Below are 14752 nucleotides of genomic sequence, written 5' to 3' on the forward strand. Positions count from 1 at the left end.
AAGCAGTACTCAGATTTCTTTAAATAGGTGAATGGAAATGTAATGCTATCATTTTCATGACATTTTAAACTTAAGTAGCAGTTTTTAGCAGCAAGACTTTGGCCATATAAAAGATGAAGAGAAGAATATGCTAACTAAAATGGATAGTTTCTCAGTTTCTCTGTCTTCCTATCTTACTGTTTTCTGATAAGCTTCAATTGTTATCCTTCAATTGATGCATTGTACCATCTTTTTCCAGTTAGTGAAAAAAACGGAATTTCCTATAATAAATGCTATGCTATTGTTTATTCTTGTGCAGAAGATTTTTAATAAGTCTCTTTATTAAATGGTGTGTTAGGTGAATTAAACTTTTGGTTGCCAAGAAATGATAACTGTGTAATCAGCAAATGTGTAGAGCAAATTAAAAAAATAACCCAAACATTACATAATTCAAAATGAATAGGCATTTAGTGATTTATGTGGTATTGAATTGTACAGCTACAGGTTCAGAATCTCATCTTTCTTTGTCAGTTTCCCTGCATGTATAGTACAAACAAGATTAATAGCTTACTTTACAAAAATAACAGTAATAAACATCATAGTCTGGGGTATCTTCTCGCAGAGGAGACTACCTGCATTGCCTAGAGACAGAAATGCTAGCAGCATGTCATTTTTCCTTTTTTGTGTACTGCCTAGAAGAACAAGGGTTTTGAGTTGCAGCCATGTCTATTGCAGGTCATAGGCGGCCAAGGGAAGCTGCCTCTTGGAGTGGGGAAGTGAAATTTCACTCTGTGGCATCTACAGCTTTGGCTAGGGTCTGGAACATGTTCTATATTATGCAGTGTTAAAGATGATGACAGTGGTCTCTTTATTCAGCATCAGGAAATCTATGTTTTGTTTTGACAATGTCTATGTTTTGACAACAGCAAAAAGTCTTAGTATTTAATCTTTATGGAAGCAAGAAATTTTTTTGTTAACAGAATGTCTGACACAACTGATGAAACTGTATTCACTGCCTGTTTTCTTGCTCTTTGCTTGTTTGAAAACTCCCTTGATCTCATGCTCCCACCTAATAGAAAAAAATTCCAGGAGCATTTGCTTTAGTACACCATGACTACAGAATGACATTAATTCTGCTACCCTCAGAAACTGAGTCATTATACCCATGGGTTTGGATTTTAAGTGAATAATTAGGAATTTAAAGTATGTATCTTTTTAGTTCAGAAACACAAATGTGCCATTGAATATATTCATTTCAGAGGGGGTAAATATTATATAACCCTTTGAAAAAAGGTAGTAGCTGCTTTCAGTCTACAGAAATGGGAATATCACTGGAGAGAGCCTCCAAGACATAATGTGTTACCATGGCAACTAAATTCTGAGAATGGAAAAAAGACCAGAAGAACTATTGGTGTTCAGATATGCCTTAGAAATGCAGAGAGTTGAATGTTTCAGGAATATATATTGTATGCGTGCTTTCTGCCAAAGTCATTCCAATGTCTAAGAATCTTAGCACCCTTCAGGTTAAAAGGGACTTGAGGAAGAAGGCATCTAGCATCAGGTTGTTTCTCAAAGGGGGGTCAGTTATGAAAAAAGACCATCCAAATCAAGGTTTTATGCACACAGGTCTTAAAAATTTCCAAGGCAGGAAATTCCACAACTTCTCTGGATAGCCTGTGGTAAGCTGTTCTCAGACATTGACAAGTGCTGCTAGTTTTGTCCCCAGCCCCAAGCCTCCTTAGGCTGAACAAGCCAGCTTCCCCAGTCTCTTGCACAGAGTGTGTGCTTCAATATCATGAACATTTTGATGGACTTCTGCTGGAATTGCTGAGATTATCAATGTTCTATTTGGATCCAAAAAGGGATTCAGTATCCCAGGCATGATCTAACAAGTGTCAGGTACAGAAGAATAATCTCTTCCCATTGTTTTACTGGCTCAGTTCCTGTTACTCCAGCTCCATATGTTTGTAACCTTCACTGCTGAGGAGTCATGCAGGCAACTGATGACATCTGTTCAATTCGACTCAGAAACTCCATGGGAGACCACATTGAAACTTTTTAAATATTGAATACTACTTCTATTGGGAGCTATTCTATTCTATATACATTTGGAGCTCTTGACTTCCACATCAAAATTTACTCAGAAATTCTGAAAGAGGTCTAATGACAATCAATGCTCAATACTATTTTCTAATAGAGAAGACATGGAAAACATGGAGATTTCAACCCATCCCTTTCAATCCAAACTATTCTGTGATCCTATGGGGTTTTTCAAACAGTTGTTACTAAATATGGTCTTCTAGATTATGAAATTTAAAAAAATATGTAAGAGTTTTATTTTTTTATTAGTTCTCAGAACAGTTAACAGACTAATTGTTAATGTAGATGTTTTTTCCACATAGTTGCCTGTCTGGACACAAAATATCTTTCTCCTTTTAGTCCCTGAAAAGGCCCATATCAGTGACAGAGTACTATAGTTTTTAATTAGGAGCAGAAAGAAAGCAACTGGTGTGTGTAACATAGTAAACAAAATTTAATTTTTAAATGGCTAGAACGGGAATATTGCAGCAGCTGCCATATCACAATGACTGTCTAATTCTCCCTGCATTTATCTGGAATAGAAATATAGTACTATTATGCTACAGCCGTTGCCTGATTTTTCTTATAAATTTAAAAAAAAATGTTAGAGTGTATGTGGTAGAGATGGAATTCTATACCATAGTGATTTTCACATTAGAATAAATAGGAAGACAAAAAGTATGTCTTTAGAAAAGTACATGAACTACGTATCCAACTTTAATCTTTTTGAAGACTTCAATGCTTGTATGAAATTGATACTTTTCATATACAGAGTAATCCATAAATTAACAAACAGCATCAGTGAACTTGAATGTATTTTCTGTTTGCTTATACCATCATCATATAGATCTCTTATGCTTTCTGATTTTCCATACCATTTCCACTTATGAAGCTTTTCTTTCTTTGCTGCTCATTTTCTGTGCTTGCCTGACTTGAGAGTAAAATCATGACTCAGAATGAAGGATCATAGGAACACTTAGAAAGTAGGCAGAAATTTTGTCTCCTTTGTAGGATCTTTGCAGGAAGAAAGAAGGTTTCTTGCAGGGTAACTACTGAAACATAGATATCTGCAGAAAATTGAAGGGGTTTATATACAACCAGAGGCAAAAATGCAGCAACAATTGTATAAAAAAACCTTCCATGTGGAAGGTTTTTCTTCCTTTTTCTTTCTCTTTCAAGATGTGTCACTACTTCATGTTTTAATTTCTGTCTTTCGGGTTTCTACAAGTATGCAAGTGGTTTATGAACCCAGTACTGTCAAATATTTATCTGTATGTTCTCTGTAGGGCCTTAGAGTACTCAGGAAGCAAGTGTCATCCTGTCAGGTGCATGACTAATATTGTTTGGTTTTCTGCTAACATCTTGAGTATATGTAGTTATATAGCAATCTGAACTAAACAGTGACAATCTTTTTTACAGAAATTTAAAAATAAAAGTAAGCACAGACAGCAGAAAATGTTTTTAGAAATGCAGAACATTCAATCACAGGGCAACACATGACATTTAGGGACATACTGTTTATAAAAGTACTGCAGCTTTTTTTTTTCCCTGTAACAGGTAGCCAATATAATAATTTTCCTATGCCTGCAGTGTAAAGTTTCATTCATATTTGAAAAGCTTTTATTTTATAAAGTGAGGCATTGTGGACATGTGATATAAACAGGAATGTCATATTAAGTGATTCGCAGGCTTAGGCTCCAGATACCCAGAATAGAAATATGTTTAAATCTCACAGTGTTGCAGGGTGTAAGCTGGATAAATCTTCACTCAATTTTTCTTTCTCAATCCTGAGGGCAAGATACACTAATGAGCTAATTTAGCTTTTTCTTTCAATATGGAAAGTCCTAAGAATATGGGGAATTTCACCATAAACAGATGCAGTTCCAATGGGTATAGTTCTGACTTTTTAAGTGGAATATTCTCTTTCTGGTCATTTAATATTCATCTTAGCAAAACGTGGCTTTGCTAAAAAAGTTCAGCATGGTAATTTGCCTGTAATGTGTCACAAAGATTGCTGTGCCTGGCATAAAAAGTGGCCTTTGTGCTCAGTGTACACTGGTGAATGTTCTAGTTGTCACCTGAAAGTTTTTCACTGCTTATCCAGAAAGGCATTTCAAGCAGAGTAAATTCCTCATAAGTTATACTGTCAGTCTACATCCTGATTTTCTCCTAAAAAGCTACTAGAGAAGAAATAACTTTTTATTTTCCTTCAGAAGTATCAAAGAAACAGAAATCTACATTTAGCATTCATGCAAAGTGACTTTGGGAAAGATGCTGCTGACTTTAATTCACTCATTATTTGGTTTGTAATAATTCTAAACCATATGATTTTTAAACCTATTTAATGAGATTTGGTTGATTTGGAAGGGATCAATTATATATTTTTGAAAGGAACAAATATGTCCTGTTAGCCTTTTGCTTTAAAACCAAGCCAGCTGTGTTTTAATTATGGTATTGTTTGTTGAAATTACAGTCACCAGTGTGCTTCTGATATTCAAACTCTTGATCATAGCTTTGAAAACATGGATCAAGGAAACAGCAATGAGTCACCATGATAAAAAGGATTCTGTCAAAAAGCATAATTAGCTACATTTTGATAGACTTTTTTAGGGAAAATAAATTTATGAATTTTTTTATTTTTCCTCTTTTTATAATTTAGAAGACTTGGTTTAAATATAAATGTTAAATCAATTCAGGACCTGTTGATAGTAGCAGTTACCAAAAAGAGGATTGTAATCAGTAAACTTCTTTTTTTAAGCAAATGTTCTTCATTTGGTGTCTTTGGAGACCTTTCAGCTGTAGAAAAGCAGGATGGGGATAATCAGATGAAGGAGAGGTGTTGAAGTTGGGTGGTTATGTTTTGGGGTGTGGAATGATTTTTTAAGACTGTTATGATGCCACAGACAGCTCTTCATTTTTTACTAAGTCAACTCTGAATTTTGTAATTTTCAAATAGACAGTATTCATATGTGCTAAGAGACTTTTGTTGAAAGTGTTTTAATTTAGCTTCTTAAAGCTACTTTTGACAGCATATTATTTCTGATAATAGTAATGAGTTACATTCGGCATCTAGAGAATTTGTTTTGAATCTGCTTGGCCATTAGACCTAATCGCACTTTTAACACTGGGATTTCGAAAGCTGAAAAGAAAGGCCTGAACTAGCATGTTTCTCTCTGTACTTGGTGTTGAGAGGCTGTACCTCGAGTACTGTGTCCAGTTCTGGGCCAAATATCTCTTATAACAGGGAGATAAGATAATGCCCATATAAAGAAAAGTAAAGAAGATACATTTGCCAGATATGGTTTTTGATAATACTTGAGCTAAATGCCATCTCTGATGCTTTGGGTCTTCTTCTCTGTAAGACAAGTATGGAAATCAAAGGTTATTCAATATCTCTTAGTGCCCTTCCTGAAGGGAGTGCATGTTTGTTGGAATTATTGTCTTTCTTTTTCTTCTGCCTTTCTAGCAATTTGTTTAACAATTTATTGCCTTTTTTCCTTCTTCTTCTGATGAATCAGGACTGGGAATTCCCATTTCCTTACTTTTTTAAAAATATATTTCTGATATATTTTCCAAAATCAAAATAAAATACAATTAAGAAGGCAGCATAATCCTTTTAATCACCTAATTATTTTTTCTGTCCTCTCCTAAACTGTCTTTTTGAAACAGATCTTTGCATCATTTATTAAAAAGGCAATGCCATGTGGCAAATCAGTTAAAAGTAATTGGATGAATGTAATAGATTGATGTTCATAAGTTGGTTATTAAAAGCCTGTAAGTCTATTACTGGCCTCAGGGTAATAAGAATGGAGACACCATAGTTTGAAATGTCAAAAACAGTAAAAACTTTGTTGAGTGTTACAGGTACATTCCATAAGAAACAGTTGCATTTATAAAGGATTAAGTGGAGAAAATAAAGGGCTGGAAAAATTTAAAAGTTGGTTTGATGTTTTTTTAACTTATCTCTCAAAAACTTCTTCTTATGTAGGTTGCTACTTTGGGATTGTGATGATCGGAGCTACAGCTACTACATTGAGGTTTCAACAAATCAGCAACAGTGGACCATGGTGGTGGATCGCACAAAAATTTCCTGCAAGTGAGTTTAGTTTTTTACCCTCGTTGGCACAAATAAAGAACTGGAAGCTGGGGTTTTGGTGGGTATTTTTGTTCACTACTTACATAGGTTACTGTGAAAAGAATGATCATGCATAACCTGTGGATTAATGCAAGACTTTCAGAATCAATTTCTTAAGATTGGTATTGGATCTTCAATCAGTTGGATTCTTTGTTCATAAAAAGTCTGTCTACTATACCCTTGGCTGTGTGATCACTACAAGTTAAACGGTGTTTTCCTGGAGGTCACATGTTTATGGTGACTCCAGATGTCGACCACCCTGCCTTGAGAAATGTGGTAGGAGGGGGAAGAGAACCTACTTGATAAAGCATTTTGCTACTCAAATGTCTTTCTCCCTTATCAAAACTTTTTTGTATGACATCAAAACTGTATTGTATGACATCTGAAGAGAGTGAAGAGAGTGATAGACCAAACAGTCATAGACCACATGGTTGCCAAAGCTTGGTCTTGTCTCTGTTCAAAAGTAGAATACTTGACTTATGCACTGAACCCTCTGCTTTTGAAAAGCACCCTTCCAGAGAAAGAGTGCTCCTTAAGCAGAGATAAAGAAGAGAGAAAAACTTCCATTTTCATTTGAATACTTAAATCAGGAAAAATCAGGCACGAATACTCTCCAACTGTATACTCTCCATGTGCTTTACTGCAGTTTCTGCTGATAAAATCCATTCCTCAAGTATGGATGAGTAATTTGGTGCTGAGAACCTTCTTAAACCATGTGATGATGATTCAAATTCCTAGCAAAGAATGATCTAGATACTGGTCATGGGACTGAAAAGACAGTCTGCAAATTTATATGTTACGTATCCAAAAGCCAGGTATGCTCAGCATTCAGTGAATGTGATTCCCTGATTAAACCTCGGAGAAACTCAGAATTATAAAAATCTTACATCTTTCATTTTCCCTGAGTCAGTTTTCCATAAGATATGCTTTCTTTCTTTGGACAAAATTCAAGTCATCAGCCTATATGGGGCCAGCCCCCACCCATCTTCTACTTGTGCCAACCACAACAAAATTGATTTTACAAATTCAGAGGCATTCTGAATTCTCAGTTTGTCGCATCAAGCAAGAGAGTTATTCAGTCCTTTGTAGCAGCACTGCTGACACGCGTTTTTCTAAAGTTTATGTTTCGTCTCTTAACAAACAGTGTGACTCAAATGCTTTACAATGTACTCTGGATGTGTTGGTGAAGGAGAACTTGACACGTCCTTTCAGTGCTGGTAAAGGGCAGGGTATTGATGAGCACAAAACCTGGGTTCTGCCTGCAGGTCCGGAGATTAAATCTTCACTCGTTCTCAAAGACATCTCAGCATAATAGATAAAACTCATCTTTTTGTCTGCCTCCAGCAGTGGGAGCGCTAAAAGGCTGAAACCACAAAAGGGAGAGAAAGAGATATCAGGAAGCTTTGTGTACTTTTTCCTTTTGCATTTTGATGCTGAAAGCCTTTTAACAGTCCAAAGGAGCACTTGCTTAAGTATGCACAGTGTAGGTGAAATTGCTGATAGACTGCCCAGTTCAAATATCTTTTCACCATGTTCAAACCACGCTTTTTTGCTTTTTTTGTTATTTTCAAAGCCTTAGCCTTGAGCAAATAAAGGTACATTCCCTAAAGTAAAGATAGCTGCCTTCTTTGGGTATACTTCAAAATCTTGATTCAAAACATAGATACTCTGGAAATTCTCAAAGCTGTGGCTGCAGGAACAATTTTCATGTGGATTAAAGAATTGCATTTTGCCTAACTTCTTGCTCTGACAGATGTGCAGTCAGCTGGCGTGATGGCAGTCTTAATTCTTGAAGTCTACAGACATGGAGTGTCCTAGCACTGTCTGTATCTGCTTTAAACAGATAAAAAGACCTGGTCATGAAGTTACCAGAGTTCACTGGCCATCAAATTTCAGATGATTTCTTTGCATCTGATAGCATTTTTTACATTCAATTTATATGTCTTGCCTTTATGATCAGAAATATAGACTTGGGTTTTTTTCAGTCAAAGAAAACTAAATATGTTTCATTTTATTTTCAGGTAAGATTTGCAGAAATGTTGAAGTTACTTCAGCTCAAAAAATTACTTGAATTGTAAGAGCAGATTGATAACCAAGTATATAAATATATGCAGTAATATCCATTGTATCAATATTTTTTCTTTAGTAAATATGTTAAATATATAAAATGCTATATAACTGGCAAATGCCACAAATGTTAGGACTGGTCTGTAAAGAACAGAGCATGGTCATTTCATACAGTGTGTAATTACATACAGTACTGGCACACTAATTTTTTTTACTGAAAAATACTGGAACACAGTATGATCTAAAAAGCCATACTCCTAGTGTTTAAAAATAGTGGAATGTAGAATAGAAAAGACATCATCATTCAGTGGCTCATGTGCTGAATGAAGGCCCTCACTTAAAATTGTTGGGTAAATTTTCAGTGTGGTGGTGGTAGAGATTTCTTAATGAAGAGGGAAAAACTGAACCAGTCACTACCAGGAATATGTGAAGAGCTATTTTTTGGGTTAGTTTCTGTAATTTAAAAAAAAAGGCTGAAATTGAAAACCTGGGAATGGTTGCCATGAAAACAAACAACTTGTTTTCACTTCAGGTAATTTTAACAGTGACAACAAATAGAGTAGATAGATTTGGATCTTAACCAAAATTAACAGATGCTGGTGAAGCGGAGATGGTACAGTTTTTCTGGTTTACTGTCGTAGTGAAACGGTGAAGATACTCCTATTGGATGCAAAGGATTTCTTTTTTATCTGTCTGTCCTTCCTCTTAGCATTTCACTGATAGTTTTAGTCTGCCTCTGAATGCCTTCTGTTGCTGATTTACAGGCTCCCCAAGGGAAAGGAATGATCAAACTGAAGCACTGTGCTTGGGTTTGACTCACCATCAGGTTTAGGCAGACAGTTATAATGCCTACATTTGGCAATTTTTATTAACCAGACTAGAGCATACAGGGATAGAAACAGCAGTACCCTCATCTCTTTGTTCCCTATATGGTTTTGAATGCTGTGCTCCTCTCTCACTTGGGTGAAACAAAACAAATCTTTTGCTAATGTGGTCCAGCTTTGCAGCTATATTTATCTCAGCCAAATACTTTTTTTTTATGAATATTTGACATCCAGCCTGAAATTAACTAATCCTGTGTTGGTATAAAAATTGTCTTCACTTAGACTTGGGTCTTTGTTTAAGGAAAATAAGAAGTAGGTACTTCCTTCCATGGGATTGTGGTTGCCCACTTGACTGCAATATACATACTGGAGATGGAGTGCAGTATAAGTGAATGATGAGGCCTTGAAATCCTGAGGTTACCCTTCCTGGCATTAGTTCTGTGTTAAATATATTGCTGTAGACTGAAGAAAAATAACTCGCTTTCCAATGTAGAAAATCAAAGTGGATGTAGTGAAAACATGGGAGAATTTCACAGGGGCCGACAATTGAAAAGACAGAATACTTCAATGAGAAAATTCGCATTACTAGTAATATTTCCTATTCATTTTCCTGTCTTCAAAGATGTGTGGGTAAGAGTTCTTTTTGTGGATAAGACTTTTTGCCTTCACTGTTTGCTGACTGACTTTATGGCTACCTGTTCTTGCAGTGGAGTTAGACTTTTGTGGAAGTCATTAGCCTGCTCTCTTGCAAGTGTTCTGTGAGGTCTCCAAATAATTTTTTGCTCAATTGCTGGCACAAAGGGGAGGATGAACTGTCTGCCAAACACAGACCTTGACAGACACCTTTGATAATCGGGAAGCAAAAGAAAAAACTATGATTAAAAAATTAAATTATGTTTAAAGAGCATGTATTGGTTTTGGCAGACTACTGAGGCATGAACTTCCCCTTTAAACTCTCAGTGTGCTGCTTTAGGTTGTTTTAATGGCATTTTTAATGTAGTATTTTGTGTAAATTAATAATTCAGTGCTCAAAGGCAGGAAGTGACAGGCTACTCCTAACCTTTTCTTCTCCCAGTTTTAAAAGGCTGAAGAAAAAACTGGATGTCTGTTATCTTCACAGAGGAAGCTTGTGTACCTTCCCTAAGTGAGAGCCAATTTATGCATACTGGTTGTGTAATTGACAATTTTCACATGCTCTGTGGAGGCTATTTTTTTTTCTTTTCCACAATAAGCTGTTTTTCTCTGCACAGTATGACAGTAATGAAAAACAGTCATGTTCCCTTCTATTTTTAAAAACATTTATGATAAGTGGACTTGAGCGTGTTAGTGTTGAACAACAGAGACTTGCACTTGTTAGGAGAATTTGCTGACAGTCTGAAAGTCAGATGAAAAACAAAAGATACCAAAGGCCAGTAGGAGAACCAGACCTCAGAGTTAATGACACTTCTGATAAAATAAACCCTGCAAAGACAAATACTAAGCAGGCTATCACGGTGCTCATCAACTCAGTATTGGTCTTCAAAGTTCTCTTCTTTGTAGTTATTGTGAAATGGATCTAATCTCTTGGCAGCAGGCATAGTATGTTCTGTCTAATACTGTGATGGAATTTGAGAGACAATGAATATTGGTTTTAGATGGACAGTTCTAAAGCAGTTTGTATCAACTGTCTGTATGGCTGGTTGAGATTTTCTCATGGCAGGCATTACTTGATTTCCAGGAGGTTTGTAACATACTGCATTATATGTATATTTTAATTCTTTGTTATTCAGAATGTTCTGCTGTTATAAATGTGTAAAAGCTTAGAAACTTAATTTTACGTTTCCATTGCTTATTGAGTTTTTATTGTATAATAGCTATTTCAATTCTCAGTTCAGTTCTGAATTTTTTTTTCTGTAGTTCATATATAAATCTAATCAATAGTTTCACATGAAACAGCCTTTGGAGTGTGGATGCAAAATTTATTATCAAAATTTACTAACTGTCTTCTGATTATTTTTTTTCAGAATAATTTTCAACTTTGAGATTTTTGCTCTTGTCCAGTGTTTCATATTTCTTCCTCATGACATATTATGTGCATTTCAAGTTTTCATTCACTACTGTATTTTATTTGATGATAATTCACAGGTAAAGAACACCTAGAAAGATCTAGATCATGCACTTAACAGTCCTAAACCACTTTCCTGATGTACAGAAAAGTGTTTTCCATGTTGTCTGAGAATTTCTAGTGAGAAAATACTTCTGTTCTAAACCATAATAGTAGCAAACTCAAGTTGGAATTTTTTTCCTGAGTATACTTTTGTGAAACCAGGTTAATACCTATCATGATATGATTATTACTTCTGCTATGGAGATAATATTTGAAGTGTATGAATATCTTTCCTGCACAAGGGTGCATTATGTACTTATATTTGTAGTTTCTTATATTTAACCACAAACACAGCAGTTTTTTATTCCTGTCCTCTTCTAGTTCCTGCACTTCACTGTATGATCCCATTTCTAGAATTCCCTTGCATCAGTTTTCATCCATCATTATTCTCCTTAACTACTTCCACAGAACTGTTTTCTTGCGTAATAAAACAGCTGAAAAGTTTCTCAGCTCTCTTTCCCACTGCCTGTATGCCTGCATCACATCTCTTCTGTTGTTTCCCATCAGTTTTGCATGCATCTATTGTCCTGTCATACCTAGAATGAGAAAACATTTTTCCTAATTTCTGTGTAGTCCTTAATTCTGTCTCATGCCTGAGCTCCCAAGTGGCCAGGTGGAACAGGATAAAAGGACCTGTTCTTGTACCTCTGATGTCAAGCAGATTTTTTGGACCATACTTCATATTTTACATGAAGGTAATTTCACGGCAGAACTCTTCTTGTACCTCTTCTTCTGTCAAATAGAGTATATTTCAAATATGATTCATCCTATTTATTTCACATGAAGCAAGTTTCACAGCAGCTCTGTGAAATCCAGATGCCTGCTCCGGGGTTGCCGAATTCACCGTGGCCACATTCATACAATACAGAATGAAATATATTCAGGCAAGATGTCTGGGAAATCGCTACACTGTGAAGCTCAATTTCAAGTCTCACTTCACAAAAATAAACTAAGAGTTCTCATTAGTCTGTTCATTATCCTGGTAATAATGCCTACTGGATCAAGTCAGACAGATATAAAGGGTCATTTTGTGTAATTATTGAGCTTTTAAGCCCTGCACGATAGAGGCATTGAAGTACATATTTTTCCCTGTGTTTATATGCTCACATTTTCTAAAGATTCTAATAGGGCAAAAGAAGAAAGACTCCAGCTTCAGAGTGCTGTCTTATTAAGCCCAAAGAATTAAGATTTCACAGAGAGAAACCAGAGTTTCCATTTCAGAGCATTAGGAGCCTCTCAGCAGTGTAGAATTTCTGCATCTAACATTTCACTTGCTAGCTTCTATTTTAGATGATTCTTGCTTGATTGAAGAAGTGTCTGGCTTCTTTAAAGTTACATTTCTTAACAGCAGTTCAGGATCACAAGGTTTTCAAATTGTTAATTTGTCTTTTCTATTTTTCCACTTCTACCTTCAGTTCCTTGTGTTTGCTTTTCAGCCACAAATATACATGGGTCTTTTGAGCAAGCCTTCACAGAGTAACAAGGAGCTGCACACTGCAGTGTCCTATTCTGCCTTAAATGTTTTTCCATGTTCTTGTTCACTACAGCTCTGCATGTACCACATTCATTAAAGTGTTGCCTTGTGACTGCCATGGTCTCGGCTCCTCTTCACGCACATTGCTGTGAGGAGAGTTGTGAAAACACCACAGTAAATCTGACATCAATTTGGATGTTAGCTCAGTTCTGCCTCAGAGAAAATAAGCAATACCAAATAATACTCACAATATCACTACCTGTTTCTTTGAGGTATTGAGTTTTTCCCCCATGCCAGCAAAGACATGAATGTCTCTTTGGAGACCAGGAAAAATGGGTAAATTCAGAATAGATATATGTATTGCTATTGCCATCTAGAAAAAATACTTTAAGAAGAAAAGGCAATTCAGTATATGTAAAATATTTGTAGTATAGTCTTCTATTCAAAATTAAAGATCAAAACAGTAATTTACTTTCAAGAATTATTCTTATTCTCTTGTGGCAGTACTTTGGCTTGCCTTCACAGTCTTAAATTCTCTCTCTTGAAGATGTCTGTGGGTGCATGCATATACCCATATGCATGTAGGCATGCATACACCCTCTCAGCACTTGTATGAATAAGTATTACGACAAAAAAGTTATCCAAGTTGTACATGTCTCCTGTGAAACTGGCCCATTTTTCTGCCTGAGATAAGAAAGGAATGCCCAATACCTGAACTGTTGCTTTGTGGCTATGTTTGTTTACTTTGAAATTCATTGTTGCTTAAGATAATAAATGAATGAATAAGAGATACCCAAATGACTTAGAATGTAAGGTTGTTGTTGGTTTTGTCTGTAGCCTTTTCTTACAGGCAAAATAATTAAATAATACAGCAGCTGTTGACACCTTCTTGTACTGTCAGGAGGCCAGTCAGGTGTTACCGTATCAATTCAAGAGGTTTGCCCTAATTTGGTTGTTGATATTCAGGATCTAATTTCATCAAAACTCTGAAAAGTACCCATTTGTTTATGCTGGCCTAAACAGGTATGATCTTTAGGGTTACAAATGTTTTGCATTGAGATTCATGCAGTATTAAGCCATTGATTTATTCACAGTAATGTTTTTACCAAGACAGATTATAACCATGAAACACAAAGTCAAAGAATTACTATGTCTTTAGGTTCATCCTTTGAGGTCTTCTGCACTGTGTGGCATGTGGTCTGTTTTTTTTTTTTGAATAATGTTTTGTCAGTTTGTTTCACATACTTAAAGAGATGATGCTTCCATTTTGCTCTTTGCTTTTCTGTTACAGTAAATTGCCACAGTAAGAATTTTTTATTTCTCAATAACAGTACAGATTTTCATCATATTACCTAATTTCATTCCATTATTTTTCTTCTGTAACTGTAAACAAATTTTTAATGGATTTCATATATTTCATGTACATATTTATGAAATTATTCTACCTTTTTCCGAATACCTTGGTTGCTTTGCAGAAAAGTCTTGCCTGACTTTGTTTTGTGCTCTTTCATCATGAATCATGTTTCCTTTCTTTTGAAAATTGTATTTGTGAAATTTTACCCAGTTCTTTCTCTATAAGTTTTGAAGGCAGAGAGTTCCCAACTAAATACTAAAATTCAGTTTACCAGACACTATTTTGAGGTGTTTTCATTTCTTCTGTTCAAAAAGTAACAGAAAAAAAAGTTATATATGGTACTTTTGTCTGTCTTGGCTCACTTCACTCTCATGTCTAAAATTACTGCAGTCCTGGATTCAGGTTCAGGGTTTTTAGTGGGTGAGTTTCAGTCTGAGGTCACAAGGCTTTCCTTTCTGACACTGAGGTTAATAGATAATTCAGTGTGGTAGTAGAAAGGGTAACAGTTTTCCTCCCTTCCATTACCAAACCTCACTATGCTTGTATTGCTGTTGGGAGGAGGCACATGCTGATTTACTTTTTTCACTGTTTTATTCTTCTTAGAGGCTGTGGTTCAATTTACTGCATTCCTTGGAGGTTTGACATGTCAATTAGATGTTATCGACTGTAATAGAAGAGCGGGTGCTGTAAATGT

At 35.6% G+C, this 14752-nt stretch overlaps 1 protein-coding gene across 5 annotated transcripts in view; it reads left to right on the forward strand.

Annotated features, from left to right (window-relative positions):
• The window catches only part of BTBD9 (BTB domain containing 9), a 112832-nt gene that overhangs the window by 76759 nt on the left and 21321 nt on the right, over positions 1 to 14752 (forward strand). For all 5 annotated transcript variants that reach the window (XM_031061051.1, XM_031061047.1, XM_031061058.1 and 2 more), the window contains exon 9: positions 6047 to 6154. In XM_031061051.1, the coding sequence (XP_030916911.1) occupies positions 6047 to 6154 (108 nt within the window). The remainder of the gene's footprint in view (positions 1 to 6046; positions 6155 to 14752) is intronic.

Source organism: Geospiza fortis, unplaced genomic scaffold (assembly GCF_000277835.1).
Source record: "Geospiza fortis unplaced genomic scaffold, GeoFor_1.0 scaffold41, whole genome shotgun sequence".
NCBI lineage: Eukaryota > Metazoa > Chordata > Aves > Passeriformes > Thraupidae > Geospiza > Geospiza fortis.